Source organism: Onychostruthus taczanowskii, unplaced genomic scaffold (genome assembly GCF_017590055.1).
Source record: "Onychostruthus taczanowskii isolate IOZ18803 unplaced genomic scaffold, ASM1759005v1 scaffold135, whole genome shotgun sequence".
NCBI classification, from domain to species: Eukaryota; Metazoa; Chordata; class Aves; order Passeriformes; family Passeridae; genus Onychostruthus; species Onychostruthus taczanowskii.
Genome location: NW_024498518.1, coordinates 1,063,359 through 1,081,885, shown reverse-complemented (window position 1 = coordinate 1,081,885; position 18,527 = coordinate 1,063,359). Strand labels below are relative to the sequence as shown.

The window sequence follows — 18,527 nt, the reverse complement described above, 5'->3', positions numbered from 1 at the left end:
CTATTCCCAGATCTATTTATTATTTCTCCATCACCTGCAATACATGCATTTTTCATACATTGGAATTTGGAGGACAAGAAAATTCTTCAATGACCATTCACATCAAGTGTACTTTTACAGAAAAATGCCATGGCATGTAATTGTTCTCAGAGCTCCACTGGAACTTATTTACTGCACAAAGTTGCTTCAAGACAAGTTATCACAAGGCTTTCAGGTGGCAAATTGAATAGTACAACCTTGTTTAGTGTAGATTGGATTAATTAGTTTCTGGGGGAAAAAAAGAAAAACCAAACTCAAGAATGTCTGAGTTTGGCTTATTTAAGATATTTACAAAACACCAATGCATGGGGACAGTCACACAACCAAAAGAACATTCTGAATTCACATGGATAAAGAAAGCCTGTTTAACAGCAACTCAAGATTCCAGAGAAAAGAGAACTTGCCAACAGCAAGTCTCCACAGTCTCCATCCCCTCCAAGGCAGACAAAAAGTATATGGGCACGGCTTTTGTATGTTTGGATAAAACCACAGCAAAAATTAAACTCAGAATGGTCTTTAGAGTTCTCTGACTCAAAGCACAACCAAGTTGGCTCTGCTCAGGCAATTCTGTCTCTCAGTCAGGGACATCACTGCCACTCTGAGCTTCCTTTAAGGAAGTGTGAACACTTCCCCCTTCCATTTAATTGCAACTTCCCTTGTTTATATACACATCTTCTCATCCTTTCATTTGCACCTTCTAGTCTGACTTCACTTTCTTATAACCTCCTCTTATGCGAATTTAGGCAACAAGATCTCCACAAAGCTTTCAACAATACTCAACTAAGGAAAATTATTGGGAGGACACTGAACATTTAGTTTCAGATGGTAGAAAAAGTTATTCAGATGTTTGGTAACTTTTGCTAAAGGATTGTATGTCATTCTTAACTGTAGGCTGTGAATAACTCAGGAGTAGTAACAAAATGCTAGAAGTTTTGTACTATGGCAAACAGATCTGGCTTCAGACCCAGAGCAAGAAGACATACAGATTAAGATAATTTGATTTTAAACACAGGTACTTATTAAAAACCCTCAGTGTTGGATGCTCAGTAACACCACCTTCTCAGAAGCTTCCAGACAAGCTCAAGAGCAGCTCTGAAGCAGCAAACATGACAACTGCTAAAAGCAGCCTTCCTAGTAGGACTTTGAATCTTACTTAAGTCTTATAAGTAATATCTAAGTACAAAGCACTTACAGGTAGTATGCAAGTGTTTATAATGGACTTTGCAGAACCAGAGATTATTTAAAACTGTGGCTGTGATATGTGCCATTAACACACCAGTTTAACTCAGCACTGGGTGACAGACAACATCACAAACACTACTGACAACCCCCATAAAGCCACTGTCATGTACTGCCAACCCCATTTAAATAAGGATTTCAAAATTACCTGTTTCAGTTCAGTTTCCACTTTCTTCATTTTCTGCAGCTGTTGTTCCAAGCTCTGTACAGTCTTTGAGACCTCAGCACCACTGAGCTTCAGCTCTTGGATCTGTGCCATCAGATTTTCTATCTCTTTATCACGAGCTGCAATTTCTTGGTGTTTTCGCTCCTTTTCTAGTAACAGTTTATTGTAATCATCCATCTTCTCTTTCATTTCTGCTTGCAAAGATTCTACCTACACAGGAATCACAGTATACAGATATTCAGGCAATATGAACAAATTTCCTGCCAGTTGAAAGCAAGAGTCATTTCACATTGAGGGAGGTTTTACTACGGATTAAAGCGATGCTAAAATCTCAGGTGAAAATAAAACTAAATATGCACAGAAAGTAAGAAGAAGTTAGCTTTCTGAAATCTTGTTTTCCAAATGCAGCAGCTCTTAGATACATGTTTGATTACTCTCACAACATCTGCAGTACTCTCAAAGTACTTAGATGAAGGTATATTCTCAAAGGAGCCTTTTGGTGATGGGGTTAGTTGGTTATCAGATTAAAAACCCACCAAGACTACATGAGTTATTCATAATAGCATTGGGTTTATTTCTGCAACCTAAGAACCCTCTTCCAATATTCCAAGGAATTCCAGTTTAGAGGAAGATACCAAGAACTGAAGGATAAATATGCCATCAGAAAGACTCCCAGGAATCAACATAAGACAGGTACTTAGCTTTCCAAAAATCCTTTAACTATGAAGAGGATAAAAATTCTGAATTTTAGCTGCAGGAAAACAGTCATTCATTGATCCCAGTAATCAAGGTGAAGGCAAGGCTAGGAGCTTTGGTGTGACAGACACTATCTCAGGGTGTGATAGTCATTTAGCATAATGAAAGCAAGCTCAGGCAGGAAAGCAGTGGGAATGGAGAAGTAATTTGGTCAAGACTCATGAGCAAGGAAGATGGGATTTTGCAATATAAATGTTTTGTTTATCAGAAAGTATTTGAGTTAATGTAAATCCCACTTCAACATAATGAAATAAAGATTCTTTGCATTAACATAGATCTTTACGTCTTCAAAGTATTGTGGAGAAATTACTAAAGCAGGAAAACACACTTGAGCAAATCAAAGAGTCAAATAATCAACAGGGAGAGTGTAGGAGACTGATTAAGAAAATCAAAAGTTATGAAGATTACATTTTCAAGCTGCTTACAGGCACTAACATTTCCTTGACTGTGTATGTATCTTAGTCCCTTCTCATCTCATCAGCAACTAACCACTGCTAACCATAACACAGGTCTTACAGTAAAGCTTTTGGGTACAGAAAAATCTTCTAGAAGTCTAATCTTTCTAATGCTACATCATTTTGGCATCAAAATCCCCAAACTATGACACCTCAGACATAAAAAGCATGTTTTTAACACCACATTGCTAAAAAGCTGGTGTTGCAATCCTGTAGCTAAGAAAACACTTCCACATAACCTTCACTCTCACAGTGCAGCTCCCAAGAACCAGTCAGCACTCTTTTCACAAAATAATCCCACTTACACATAGCTTTAGTTTACGAGTTTACTAGGTAAACACTAGAGGGGGAAATATGTTATAAGTGCTACTGAAAAAATCAGGAGTTCACTTGAGCTGCTTTGGAGTGTGTTAAGCACTTACTGATGTTACAGCTGCATTAAACAAGTGAACAAATACTGACATTTCCTGGCACAGAATGCCTGTATACCTCACCCAGCCCACAAATGTCACTTGCTTAGTTACCATCCTTGTGTGTTTTTCTCCAAGTAAATTTTCATCCTTTCTGAGAGAGGTTGCAAAGCTACAGCATCCATTTTTTCAGCTATGCCCTCCAGCATGGAAAATTAATTTACTGGAAATTCATTAATATTTAAGATATGGATGTGCACCTCTAACACTGAGGTACACAATTTCATAACTGTACTTAAATAGACAGATGGAAATGAAATTAACTACTTTCCAAGTTTTGATAAGAGCCAGGCCACAAACAAAGGCACAGTTTTATCATCACCACTCCAGTATCTTTGTTTCATGCTCCAAACCTCAACCTCTCATTTTACACCAAAAGGCTGTTTTGGTGAGTAACTGCCTGTAACACCTTTGAGCAATAAGCCAGGAGAGCTAAGTACCTATGTACAGGAAATTAAATTGAAAGCAGTCATTCATTCCCTGCAAGAATACTGCCACCCTAAAACCTGTATTCTTAGCTCCAAGTCATGCCTTGACATATCAAGAAGAGGAGAAAAGTTAAAGCATATCTAGAAGAGATTGAAAGGAAAAGGAAAGAAAAGTTAAGAGACATTCATGCTGTTTTCCATACCTGTAGAATCAATTCATAGTTCTGTATAATGTTCATTTATGTGAAAAAAAACAAAACAAACAGCCAATCAAAAAGAAAAAAAAAAGCAAAAGTTAATCTTTGAAGCCAAGCATCAAACAAACAAAACTGTAAACAAGGACTCATTCATAAACTTAAACAGGATGAGGCATGCAGACAAAGGACATCTCTATTACAATGGTTTAGGTGGAAAAAATAAACACATTTAGAACCCAGAAGTCATTTCTCAGAGGTGCTTTCTAGAGCAGAGTGTCTGTAGTGGTGTCCTCCATGGTTCCTTTAAATTAGGCCCAGAGGTTCCTTTAAACCAGACTCAGAAACTTTATTGTAAAGCACCTGCAACAGTTCTTTCCATCTCCATAACAAATAATATAAGTGCACCCTCATTGCCTGAATGTAGTTCACAGCTGGGGAAAAATCTGCCCTCTGGGTAACAGAGGGAAAAAGCTCTCCCATGAGCCAGACCCCCAAGAACATACAGTTTTGGTATTTAATTGTAATAAAACTCTGTTGGCCACCAAGCCTGATTTTACTCACCCTGTGCTCTCTGGACTGTCCTGAAGTCTGTGACTTTGCTGACAGTTTTAACTGTTCTTCCAATTTCTGAATTTCCTGCTGAAAATCATCGCGTTCATGTTCCCTTTCTATGGCTTGTTCCTGTAAACCCAGCCAGAGAGAATCAAAATACTTTTGAAGATTTCATTACAATCTTGAATACAAGAATAATAAGGGTTTATTTTTGTGGTGAAGAAATTGTTAATTTAAAAAATAGTTAACTTACAATTAATAATTAATCAGGACTACCTTCTAGAAGTCCTGAAAGCATATCTATGACAGGGAAATAAAAAAAAAAGCAAGCACCTTTTTGACAACATACATACAAACCAAAATTATCATTTAATAAAAAGGAAGAATTACCCTGCAATACTACAAAAACTGAATAGAAAATTTAACTTTTTTATTATTTCATGAGACTAGTCCACTAAGGTCTTAATTTCAACCAAAAAACAGAGCCCATTTTGGGAATCACCTTCCATGTCTCAAACCAGGATGAGAATTTATTACCTCCAAACCCATGGAAATGTGGTCTCTTACTTACATCCATGAACTGCCTCTGGTTTTTAAGCTGCTTCTCAAGAACTTCAATTTGCTGTTTTAATTCAGTTATCTCCAGTAACTTTGTAGCCAGGTCTTGGTTACTTTGCAGCTGCTCTTCCAGTTCCACCTCCAACACCTTCATCTGAGAGCGTAAATTGGAATGGTCCTTTTCTGCCTGACACTGAAGCTCAAGTTTCTCCTTTGACAAAAATTCTACTTCCTTGAGTAGACCTGCGTAAGGACACAAAAATAATAAAAGCTGTCAGTGAAAGGTACAAAAAGTCATATTTCAGATGAGCTTAAATTAAAGAAAAAAATATTCCTGAGATGGGTTGTAAGAGACATCCTATACTGCTCTACCCAAAATCCTTAACACCCTTCTGTCCCAAATCTCTCCTTGATCAAGCCATCCAACACAGAATTCTCAGTTCCTCTAAACTCTCATGCCAAAATCCTCCTCAGCCATCCACTATCCAGTCTTGGGCTAGTTTCTCCATGACTCCTGCCTTGTGTGCCATGCTGGATACTGCTGCTGCCATCTCTACTGCAGAGTCAGCACCCAGACCATCCTTCCAGGGGCCACTGGGGCCCAGCCTGACCCCAAAGCCAGCTGCTATGAAAAAGCAAAGTTACTGTACTTCTCTGAACCTGAGTGGGGATTAAAACCCACAGAAAAGTCATGCTTACAGAAAAATCAGTCCAGTTCTGGGGTTATAAAGGGAAGAAAACACCTGGGAAAAAAAGACGGCACATATTTTCCCTATGCAGAAAAAGAAATACCAAAAAAGGGAAGCGCACATAGCTGAAATTATTTAAGTTATCAAGAGTTAATTTACAGCTACAAACTATATTTTCAGTCAGTTGGATGCACTGAATACACTATTTAGGAGACCAAAACTGTGAACACTCTTGGAGAAAACTACTTTAATTGTGAATATAGTTAGTAATCTGAGCATGAAAAAAAGCCTGTCTATTCTGTATCAAAGCAAGGTCCTGCAACAGCTCATGATTTTACTTTTCAAATGTTGCATTATTCACCTCAAATGGTTTTGGTCATAGGTTAAAGGTAAGTCTGTGATGCAACAAGGACCTTAAAAAATCATCCAGCCCAATTTCCAGGAGAGACAATTCCCTTTTTGAAGTATGAACCATACAATGCATGTGATTTCTGACCTAATGTCATTAGAAGCTGCTCTTACAAACCTTTGCTACCATAGCTTACGTACAACATTTTTCCTAGGGCTTCATTGTCCACAGATGTTTAATGACATTTCTAGACCCTTGATACTAAGCAAAAAATGATGAAAATTTCCATGTTCATGCATAAAAACTAAAGTGTGACAGGCTTGGAATAATGCAATAACATTTACACTACACATTGGGGAAAATATCACCACAGTGAGGATAATGGAAAACAATGTGAAAAGTCTGTGAATTCATTGGCTCTGGGAAAAAAAAAGAAAAAAGAGACAAAGAGAAACAAGAAAAGTTTGGGACAAAAACATGGACTACATGAGCTCTGGAGCTCCACAGCAATCCTGTTGTGGATTACAGTTACAGTCCAACTAAATTTCACTCCAAGCACTAATTATAGCCTACATAATAACCACAGTGCAATCTCTGTGCCACACTCCCTACTTTTTATTTTATTTTTAAATAATCACAATAAGTAATCACAAATTCATTTGGTCGTGGATGTAACTCAGGCTCTGGCAGCATGCATGAAGTGAAGACTCTGCCCTAATTTCTCTCCCAATCCCCTTGGAGCTGTATTATACATTTAATATATTATATGGACCATGTAATGCAACAGAAAAAAAAAACAAAACACAAAACCCAACAATATCTGAATTCCATCAGGGCATCCAATCCCAGCCATAGCTGCACGACAGAGATGATCTTTTGCCAAGCAGGAGATGGGAATAATGTGAATAAAATAGCACTCTACTGTATTTACTAATACATGGTGCAGAGAGGAGGGCAAGGTCAGGTGCTAGAGATATTATGATAGAGATATTTGGACACCCAAAGGAAGGTCATGGATTTAGACTGACCCTGAAAAAAAACCAATTGGTATTTGGGAAAATAAGTATAAGAATTTTGCCTCCTTTATCCTAAGAAACTTGGCTGATGGCTTCTTTTTTAGCTTCCAGAGGAACACTAGTGCTTTATGAAGAACAAAATACTGATTAGGTAACACTGACCTATACAGTCACAGTCACCTCCTCAGACAGAAATGCAAATTAATTGAAAAAAAGTAATTAGGCAAGCAGATTTTACCTGGAATCAGCAGTATTTCATAGAAAGCAGGTGTCAAATTTTGGTAACCTCTAAGCTCAATCTTTCTGACAAATTTTTAATTTTTTTTTTAAGCACATGTTCCTCAAGCGTATAAACAGAATTTCAAGCAACACACCAACAGATCATCAGCTCACAGATTTGTTTCTTTGTAGAGACAAACCTACTTTATTAATGCTACTTCACATCATGCAGTTCCCCTTGGGAAATGCCCCAGCACACTCCTTCCCACTCCCCAGATCATTAGCAAATGCCAAGCTCCATTCCAAAAGAGTTTTAATTAGCAAGGCCATTCTACTCACATTAGTACTCCACATGGAAAACAGGAGAAGTCAGCTTTTCAAGGAATAAGTCTATGTCAATCAGCTCCAAACAATATGATTTATATTTATCATGTTTTCCACATACTACAAACAATTCCAAACCTGAGGAAAAGTACTACAAGATGGCTGGGGTGAGGGAAAGGGGATGGATTTCAGGACTTGGCCCTTGCAGCAAAAGTAACTGCTCAAGTTCTAAGGAGCTGCTGGCAAGAGCTGGGCTGCAGCTCCTGGGAGAATGTCAATCCTAAAATACACCATAACCAACTCGGTTCTACAGAGGGCAGCAGCAAATTTCAGGACAGTGAGGTGGACACCAAAAATAGGTTGAATTAAAAATAGCCATTGAGGGAGATGTGAATGGACAGAAGGAATAAAGATACAGTAGTGGGTAAGAAAGCTCAGTGCAGCTTTTTGACTCTAACAGGAATTTGCCTACGTAGCTTTTTGTTCACCTGAGTGATTTGGTTTACTCAGCTCATACTCTCTGGGGAAAAGAAAAAGTCCAGAAACAAGAAACAGTGAATATGCAAGAATCTATGAATATATATATATAAATAAAATTAATCTAAAAAACAATAGGAGAATTACATTTCGAGTAGACCACAAAGTAATAATGTGAACTATGAATTTATCAGATCTAAATGTTAGCCATTCAGGAGTTTAGTATGCAAACTTCAGTTCAGGAGGAAAAAAAATTGCTTTCAATTTGGCATCTACAAATTTGACTACAGCACTTGACTTCCAAAATTAGTGTGTAACTCTAAGGATCCTTCCTGCTTATTTCTGGTTTCTTCTTTCATTTCTTTACTTGGCAGCCTTCCCTACCATTCTGCTTTTATTTTTTCTGACCTACCAATCCATTCAGTTACATTTCTCTCATCTCCCTTAGACATCCTTCAGCTCTTGCTGTACTTTTTTTAGCTCACAGTTTTACATCATCTCAAATACTTTTCTTTTTCCCCATCCTTTTAACTTAATTTATTCATTTTGACACCCAACTTTGTATCACTAGAAGCTCACAACCAGCTTGCAACCCACTCCATCCCCTCAAAAAAAATGTAGCTGGCAAATACAAAGACAATGGCACAATGCACTTTAAGCCTGATGGAAGCAAAACATCTTTTTCACTTCAAATATTCATTATTGAATTGAATATTCCTAATTTTGCACCACAGAAGTCATAGCTTTTTATGGTCAAGATACTTATAAATCCAGTAACGTGTTGGGCCTAATTATTAAGTACTATTCCTCATTGTTAAAATAAAATAAAAATTATCAATTCATTCACTCAGCGTTACAGCAACACAGCAAGAAAAACTCCACACTTGTTATTACAAACCTGAACCTTCTTTTTGTGCTACATTAGCAACAGGTGCTCCTAGAAATCAAAACACAGACACATGGACAAGATGAATAGGGCATTGTGATCCATTTCATCTTCTAGACCACCAAAACACAGAATGGAATAGTGTATGGAATAGTGCCAAATTTTAGGCATGTCTTCTTTATTGTACCACAAAGCTCCTGATGACCTTGATGCATGTCTGAAGAGCTTTCTGCCTTTACAGGAAGAGCCTCTCACCTGTGTACCAGTCTGAGCTGCTCATTAGTTCATTGAGCCAAACTCTGATCCATGACAGGAGGACACTGCAATGTGCCCTGGCTGGAGGAAAGTTTGTTTTGTGGTAAGAATTCTGTACCCTCTACTCACCAAGAATTGCCTGCTCCTGGGTCAGCTCCTGGAAACGTTCCCTCATGTTCTCCAGCTCCACAACAAGACGACGCTCAGATTCCTCTTTCAGGTTTAAGGCCTCTTCTAACGCAGCTTTTTCTGCAACGTAGCCTTCAATAATGCCTGGAAACCAAGTCAGAATGCAAATAAAGCCATAGACAAACTCATCTGCTGGGAAAAAGCAGCTTGAAAACATCAGTAAACAACTTTTTCCAAACGATGGAAGGTGACAAAAAGGAAGATGATTTATATTTATACTGTAGCTAGGCTTTTGAAGTATCTTAAGGAATAAAATGTACTAGTTAATGTATTCTAAGATTATCAAGATTTTATGAGGCTGACACAACACAAAGTGTCTCCACACCTGTAGGGTTCAAATGGGGATCATTAAGCTTTGATGGCCTCAGATGAGCTTACAACAAAACCTCTGCTAAGGGCTGATGTTTCAAGAAACACAATCACCAGAAAGTAAGATGAAATGTTAGATTTAGAGCCCAAGAAATCCAGGAAAGCACATCCCAGATATCGGGAGGAAAAAGCTGTGGGTAAATGACACTGCAATCTCACTCAGGTTCTGTTTCTTACCCTCTGCCTTATGAAGCTCCAGTGCCAGCTGGTTCTTGGCCTCGCTCTCCTCACTGAGGCACTCCATCAGCTCCTGGTGCTGACTCACCACCTGGGCCGTCTCCCGATTGCGGCGGCTGAACTCCTCCTCAAACTGTGCATGGTTTTCGTGCATCTTCTCCAGCTGCAAGTGAATAATTGCCCCAGCATCAGACCTCAGATGCACATGCAAGGTAGTAATACTGCAGACAGTGCAACAAAAAACTCAATTTTTAAATAACATTTAGGCGTTAAGGTCCAAGTTTTGAAGTTTCATTTCTGTACAAAGTTGACTTTGCCCAAAACCTCTGGACACTTTGGCGAATCCCTGTACTTGCATACCAGTATTTTTGCCACAAGTCCTGCTTAGGAACCTAAGTTTTTTCACTGTGCATAAAGAGAAATACCTCCCTATTGGCTAAACTGCTTACCTTGACACTTCCTGAGCCACTTGAAATTCAAAGCATCCTTACACTTAAATTCCTCAAGAGAATCAGTCATATCTAATAGCCAGTGAAGTCCATATATCATCAGGCTTCCAAGGAACACCCCCAGCAAGCACAGTATGCTGGATCACAGCTGATGAGGGTCACCTAGTACCCAGATCTGCCACAGCTTGGGCAAGTGCTTTAACCACAAGTTAGCTATGTCACAGTGGAACCATCATCAGTACCTAAAAGTACATTTATGTACCTCATTCTAAGACAAATTGTTGAAGATGGTGAATATACATTTCACACAGACACGTCTCTGGGTTTGACAAAATACCCACTGAGTAGATTAATTTCAGACATGTTTTTCCCCTTCCCATCTTCTCTTCGATCAGGGACTTCCTTACCCAACAAACTAATTATTGTCACACTAAATTAAATCCTCACATGTATACAGCGCTTGTCAGTCGAGCCCAGACGTGCAGTTTAGACACTGCAAAAGCCAGTATGGAAATACTCAAGCTCTTTTATAAATGCACTGAGTGCATGAACTTTTGTCACAATTAAAGCAGCATATAATTACAAGGACATTTGTTTGCTGCTATGTACATATTCCCCAAGCATTCTGACCTTGGACTGAGTTATCCTGAACCTGCTTATCAGTGTTGGAAAGACATCAATGTGAAGTGTGATAAAACACGCTCAAAAAAATCTCCTTGTCTCCTGAAGTTACCAAACGAATTTAAAATCCTAGTTTAAATCTTAAGGTGACTAATCTGTTGTCTTCCCACAGGATCTGTTAAAAGGTTAAATACACAGCCTTAAAACTGATTTCACATTTTCAGTGTAATACACAAAATCATGGAATGCTTTGGTTTGAAAGGGACCTTTAAAGACCAGCTAGTTCCAAACCCCTGCCATGAGCAAGGACATCTTCCACCAGACTAGGTTGACTCTGTACAGATTAAAAAGCTTTACTTGTTTAGTTGACTCTGAAACCAGTTCCAGAAGTCTCTCCACTGCAGTGCGCAAACGATGACAAATTTTCAGTATTGCTTCTTCACTTTCAAACGCCAATTCTGGCTTCGCAAAAACACTTTCACATAAGTATTGGCTCAGCTCAGACACCTCATCAGTCCCTAGAGACAGCTGGTTGTGCTCTGTGAGAGTTTCATCAAGCAGCTCCTCTACTGAAAACAAGGAAGCTATTGGAAAACACAGAAAAGCGACAAAATTGGTCACCAAGGAAACGGACATCAGGCAGTGAGATGGTCCTGGGCATGCACAACAAAACGAGAACTTGGACCCATCAACAACTCAATGTTGAAAAATCATAAGGGTTTTTCACAAGGTTTGGCAATCCTGTGCTTTACATCAGGACCTGGAACTCTGCATTCCAAGTCCATCTTTACTGCCCCATGATCTATCCAAGCTTTTCTAACAACATTTTAGTAATTGCACTATTAAAAGAATTAAACAGAGAACACTGGCAGACACTATCTTAAGTGTGGATCAACTTTGAAAGACACAAACATTGCAAAGAGAGATATTCTCTTTCTGATCTTCATCCATGCAAAAGGATATGAAAAGGCAGTTTTCAAGAATATGAATTGACTACATCCAGGTTTGCTGATTTGTACTCACCTTTTTCTAGGTGATGATTTTCTTTGGCTCTGAAATACTGCATGAATCCCATTCCTTCCATAATACTCTGTGCTTCTTTAGAATCTCCAGAAGGTAGACTGTCATCAAGGCAAAGACCAATCTTGCTACAGATAAGGTCCTCAATAACCATTGTAGCCTTCACCACTTCCATAAGCAGTTTCAAAACGTGCTGATAAGATTCACGCAGTTTTTCCCTAGAACAAAAACACGTTAACATTTGAAAAATTGCACACACCTGATTTGAAAGACACTTTGAACCTTCTGTAAACCTGACAGCCTGAAATGGGTATCTGCCGTGGTTGGCAGTTATCAGTGAAGATCATTCAGATGACTCACAAAAAACAGGTCATTTTTAAAGAGCTGGCAAAGCTGATGCCTTGTCAAGGCTGACCTAGAACAGAGACTAGACAGAGTTAAAGAATAAAGCAGGGATTTATTAGAAGGCCTCAATGGATGCACCTTGGGCAGCACAAGAGCCCAGCCAGGGCTACACCCAAGATGAACCAAAATGGTCACAAAATGGACAGCAGGTCACGGGGTCTCTCACTTTTCTAAGTTCTGGTCCATTTGCATATTGGAGTTAATTGTTCACTTATAGCTTTAGCCCATGAAGTCCCATCCTTCTTGTTTTTCTCTCTTCAGTTCACATTGTTGATGCTCTTGGGCCTGAGATTGGGATCTTTTGTCCCCAGCTAGAGAAGGAATTGTTTTGTCTCCCTACCCTGTGCAGAGAGCTCACCATCCCCAAACATGAAGCTCAGAACTGCACACTAAAGCAGCATAGAATCTGAAAATTATAAAAGCTAAAACCTGGGGCATCACAACAAAACACCTTTGTCATCTCCACATGTAGGTCCCACAACAGTCACAAGCATCTCAGCCTTCCATACCGGTGGAAGCACCAGCAAGGAAGACACTACTACAGGAGGAGGAGCAAGGAGTCTACTACTACAGTAGCAGTGACATCAAAATAACTAGAGGGTGTTCTGGCTGACCTGACAACAAACGCTCTATTTCTATTTATGAAAATATTTTAGTTTTAAGATTAACACTAAGCCAGTTTCTGAAAGATGAGAGAGGGAATTCTAGAAGCTCATTCAACATGACAGCTCCTCTAATCCCCATGACATGTCAAACCAATCCACTTCATCTGAAAGCCTTTTGGTCACAGAACCTCTCTCCATTTTTTAGATTTTTTCCAAGATTAGAGACAGCAGAAACCCCAAAACACCGAAGTCTTCATCACACTGAAAGAAAAAGAGCAAGAAAAAAACCCAGCTTGCTCTTAACATCAGACTAGGTTGATAATTAAAAAACCCTCAAAATAATCTGCAAATAAAAGCAATATATCATCTTCCAACACTACTATTTTGAGATGGCCTAATTTTGCTTAGCTATTGATTTCTTTAAGAGAAGTGAGAAAACAAGCAAATAGAAAAGCACTAAGCATTATGCAACCAAAGATGAACATACCTTTCCTCCTTGGACTGCTCAATATCAGATCTCAGCAAGGCCACCAAATTTCCTCCTTCTTGGTTCTCCCTGCCCTGCCACTGAAGGAGTGTCTCCAGTTCAGAGTTGGTCTCCCCAATCTCATGCTTTAAAGAGGCCACTTTCTTTTCCAGCTGTGGAAACACAGTGACAACACAAAGTCAACAATTTCACCTAGACTTTGCTTTATAAACTCTACCTGAAAACAAGTTTCTAGAAAAATTACTCATCATCTTATATTTATTTTTTCAGGTGGTACCTATACCAGATTAAAACATATGATGACATATAAATAAAAATACATATTTGTATGTATATACCCACTCCCACCTCCAGATTTTGCTGCCAAATGAATTACTGCCATTTTGTCAGAAACTCTGTCTCATCCGTAAATTAGCAAATAAGTAAAAATATTTATTTGGGAGAAAACTGCAAAGACAGAAAAGCATTCTGCTCCCATGCCAACATTCTCAACCCTCATCAAGTCCTACAAGAAGAGCTGGAAAGAGTAAGGCATTCCCAGTCAGGAAATTCTTGGTGCTACTTTGTTTCCCCCTAGTCTAACATACCACAAGAATTATACCTGCAGTCCCTCTATACACACTGGGGCAGAGAGCCCTGTGCTAAAATACAACCCCAAAAGCACATGTAAAATCTATTTTTAAAGGATTTTCTCCACACCTGGTTAATTATTGCTGCTCTTTCCTGCAGCTGGGCTGATAACATTTCTTGTTCCTTTTGGTGAGTAGCCTGTGCCTGAATCAACATCTGCTCCTTGTCATGTAGTGATGCCTTTTTTTCAGCTTCAAATTCTTCCTGCATAAATCACATATACTTGGATTTACTGAGAGAAGAAAAAAGATGCCCAAACACCATCACCATGCTCCAAAAACACCTCAAACATCCCCTGTATTTTTTCTGTATTCTTTAGAAATACACACTTCGCCTCTCAGAATAATAAGAAGTAACTTACACATCAACACCTCCAAACAACAAAATTATGCTGAAACTGTGATCAAAATCAAAAATAGTGTGGCCAGCAGAACCAGGGCAGTGACTGTCCCTCTGTACTCACCACTGATGAGGTACAATTTTATCTATGAACACAAATACACTCCAGTGTGATGGCCACCTATTTTTTACATTGGCTAGTCAAGAAAATATTTCTTGCCGTGGGGAAAAACTAAGACTTCAGAGGAGAAGACCTGCATTCACCCAAGCTGACATGGATCCTTTGCAGAAGACTGAGCCTGTCTTTGCCCCATGCTCTAGCAGTTAGGTAAAAATGAGCTGACACAGTGGGGTAGGTTCTCTTGACCTAGAACATGGCATTTGTGGACAAAATCTCTGAAGCAGCCTGCTTGTTCTTCTCAGAAGCACTTAGAGAGTTAAGTCAGAGCACAGACAGCAATTTTGAATACCTCAAATCTGCTAGGGAGGCAGAGGGAAGAAACCAAGGGAACAGGCTGGCATGAAGACAACTGCATAATCAACACAGGGGAGTGGGAAGGAAAAGGCTTGCTGTAAAAACCTGTATCAGCCCACAACACAGCTCAGTCTGACACTGCAAGGAGATCCAGCCAGTCTCTTCTGGAACAAAACACTGGTGAGCAAGTACATGAGGCAAAAACCCCATCTGAATCCACAGACAGCTGCACCAGCAGGAGAATTGGCCCTGGAAAAGCTTCAACAGAAAGTGAAGTTTCTGGGGTTGCAAATGCTAACTAAGGCAGCATAAGAGAAAAAACCAGGGATCATTTCTGGAGTTTGTATAACCCTCAGTCCAGTCCCAGCTTCTGTGAGCTGAAGGCTGGGGTTCAGCTGGGGACAGCAGTGCCAAATATACCTGCAGCAGCTTTGCAGGACACATTTGTGCCCTCTGTTTCAAAAGACAGCTGCACCAGCCAGAGAGAGGTCAAACAGTGATCAGGACTACACATAGGGCCAGAGGCAGGAAACATCTTGAAAATGCTTATCATGATGTTTATCAAACAAAGTATCTCACAAAGAGTTCACTGCCATCACACCCTTGGTAAAAGCTTAGATAATACTGAATATTTTGCCACATAGACACAGTATGTGCAATAGGTGTGGGATGATAGAAGGGCACAGTGTCTGCAGACACTGACAAGAAAAAGTCTCAAATGACAAACTGAACACGAACACAAGGAATGCTGCTTAGAGCATGCTCCACTGATTGTTTTGGTTTTGGCTGAAGGACATTTCACATCCAGTTCAAGACTTGAAGACAACCCTGAGGTAAGGACAATTGCTCACAGAACACTGCTTTATTTCCAGTGCTGTTTTTCTAGTTCTAACATTGTGAAGCATGGGAGAGATCTCACTCAGACTGCCATTTTAGAGGCTGAAGAACAAAAATCTTAAATCAATTGCTCTTTTTCAGTGAAACACACTCGCAGTGCTTATTCAGAAGAGCATTTTCACCAGAGCCTACCTTCAGCTGTGCAATTTGTTGTTCCAGCAGCAGCTCTGACTGACACTTCAACAGCTCAATCTCCTCCTGGAACTGAAGCTGCTGCTTCAATTTTACCTCCTCAAATTGAGCCAGAAGAGCTGTTCTCACAGATTTTACTTCAGAAGCTGATGCAGAAGCATACAGCTGCAGACAAAGAAGGAATACAGAATATTTTAGCCACAGTGTTAGAATTAAGAAAAAATTAAAACCAAATTAAGCCAAACCAAACCCATCAAGCTAAACCAAATTCTGTAGTACATTCACAATCCTCAAGGTCATACAGGGCTGCTGTCTATCACCATGCTGAGTATAGAAAAAAGCAGGTTGATAAAAATAGATAACCAACCAGGCATTAGGTATCAAATATCTCCTGTATTCATGAGACCATCAGGTCAGACTAACCAAGTATTCCTGACTTACTCTTTCCAAAAGACACTTCTCTAAAAGCAATTAAAAAAAATAAAGAGGAAAGAAGGGGAGAGAAATACAGGGAGAGCATATTTTGTTCAGATGTGATTTCCCTTGTTCAGATGGGAGTAAACATTACATATCTCTAATGCAATTATCCTGGGATACAATAGTGAAAGGTCTGAGAGATTTTTGGTCATCTAGGGTTGTTTTTTCCTACTGTTTTCTCTAAGAAGAGTCACTGTACTCATCAGAACACAAATCCTGTTTCTAGGATGATGTGCTTGAAGACTGGATCACCATTAGGACCTCCCAGGAAACTCATGAAACTTCCTCCCCAGACAATCTATTCTTCTAAAAGTGATTTAAGAGTTATTTGGAACATGATCAAATTTTCAATTTAGTAAGTGAAAAAGCAAAAGTTAGTAATATTTTAACTTAATGTGTTCTGTGGCTATAGCTGGATAAAGCTCATTTTGTTTGTGACTTTTCCAACTACATGAGTGTAATATAAAACTACTGAGTGTAATACAACACCAGTGGCTGCTTGCATCTGCACAAGTCAGACTGTCTCCTCTTATTGTTAGCCCTATTAAATTCCAAAACCATCTAGATGTACAGCCCTCTCTCTAAGCTTAATAAAACTGAATTTACTTTATGATAAAACATGGATTGTTTTGGGTTTAAGGATTAGCAAGCAGCATTCTGACCTCTTGCTCTTGTTCATGCTGTGCTTTTAGTTTCCCCAGTTCTTCTTCCAACTCCCTGGAGAACTGTTCCTTATGTTTCCTAATATCTGCCTCATGAAGATCCTGAAGCTCTTGGAGTGCTTTCCTGTGCTTCTCCTCCATCTGCAGCACTTCATCACGTAACAAATCCAGAGCCAGACGTTTTTCTTCTTCCAGCAGCTGCCTTTGATTTCGAAGAGCTGTGTTCAGATCATCCTGTGTAAGCAGTAATTAAAAAAAGGGGAGGGGAAGAAAAGAAGTACGTTATCTTTGCAACCCATTTGTCAAGCACATGTCCTGCTGCATCAAAGCTTTTAAAATAAGCAGCAACAATATTGTTTCATTAAGGATGAGCATACATATATATACATACTCTCTAGAACATTTAAATGGGTTTATTTTTCTTATCTAGCAGAAGTTTTGTAAATAATTGCTTATTTGGAAGGATCTTTGGATTCCTAGAGATGTGGCTTAACTTCCAGAATGGCATTTACTTTGGTCTAATCACTTTCTGAAGAATTACACAGTATCTCTACCAAGGAGAGGTCTGAGCAACAAAATGGAGACCCTCCAATCTTAAACACATTAAAAGATATACCTCATTTGTGCCTTTTCCAGGAAAGATATAGAAAACTCGTTAGACTGAGCATTTGGGGCAGGAAGCAACAGAAGGATTTAATTTTCAGCTGGGGTTTCCTGTTTTAGCTCATAATATGGCCACACACAATGTATCAGTGCTGGCACAAAGAGGTTGTGAAAATATCCCCTGAGAACAAAGGAAAAGGTGATCCCACACAATGTGTCAGAAATTTCACCTTCTATATGCCAGTTTTTCCTTCTGACTCACCTTATGAGCTTCTTCTGCTTCAAGAGCCATGGCTCTAAGCTTTTCCATATTAACAGTAGCTAGCTCAATTTTCAAATTATTCTGGGAAAGCTGAAGTTCTTCAGCATGCTTCAATTTCAGCATCTCAATCTCCCGAAGCAGTTGTGCCTGATGGATTTTATCCTGCTCTTGGAGCTGCTCCCTGTGCTGCAGCTGTAGCTTCTCCAGAGCCCTACTGTGTTCATCTCTTATAGTCTGAATTTCAGACAGGTAGGAAGACTCTAAGGAATCCAGATTTGATAAGTGTTTAACCTCCAGCTCATCGATTTGGGCCTGATGCTTTGTCTGTAGTTCAGCAACACAACTTTCAAGCTGAATCTGCTGTTTACTTTCCAGGGTAGATTTAAGTGTCTCAATTTCAGCTTTGTGTTTTGCCTGAAAATCAGCTGTCAGAGACAAAATCTGCTGCTTATGCTTCTCCTCTAACTGCTGACTTTGGAGTTCCAGTTCGTGCACATGTTTCTCTTTCAGCTTTTGGAGAAGAATCTCTTGCTCAGTTGTGAATTTCTGAGTCATTGCTTTGTGCTCCTCCATAAACCTGTATTATTTCCAAGAAAATTAAGAGACTGTTGTCAAAAAAGTAACTTTTTTAATAGTTGAGTTAATAAATAATA

The 18,527-nt window shown here is 39.3% G+C and overlaps 1 protein-coding gene across 14 annotated transcripts in view; it reads right to left on the bottom strand.

Annotated features, from left to right (window-relative positions):
• The window catches only part of PCNT (pericentrin), a 71,398-nt gene that overhangs the window by 26,009 nt on the left and 26,862 nt on the right, over positions 1-18,527 (bottom strand). For 9 of the 14 annotated variants that reach the window (XM_041397067.1, XM_041397068.1, XM_041397079.1 and 6 more), the window contains 14 exons: positions 17,875-18,451; positions 17,010-17,243; positions 15,871-16,035; positions 14,097-14,231; positions 13,398-13,549; positions 11,904-12,118; positions 11,238-11,464; positions 9,811-9,973; positions 9,205-9,348; positions 8,833-8,871; positions 4,874-5,103; positions 4,312-4,431; positions 3,757-3,777; positions 1,427-1,654 (listed from right to left, as the gene is read on the bottom strand). In XM_041397067.1, coding sequence (XP_041253001.1) covers positions 1,427-1,654; positions 3,757-3,777; positions 4,312-4,431; positions 4,874-5,103; positions 8,833-8,871; positions 9,205-9,348; positions 9,811-9,973; positions 11,238-11,464; positions 11,904-12,118; positions 13,398-13,549; positions 14,097-14,231; positions 15,871-16,035; positions 17,010-17,243; positions 17,875-18,451 — 2,650 coding nt within the window. The remainder of the gene's footprint in view (positions 1-1,426; positions 1,655-3,756; positions 3,778-4,311; positions 4,432-4,873; positions 5,104-8,832; positions 8,872-9,204; positions 9,349-9,810; positions 9,974-11,237; positions 11,465-11,903; positions 12,119-13,397; positions 13,550-14,096; positions 14,232-15,870; positions 16,036-17,009; positions 17,244-17,874; positions 18,452-18,527) is intronic. The other 5 variants (XM_041397072.1, XM_041397073.1, XM_041397074.1 and 2 more) reach the window with 3 other exon arrangements.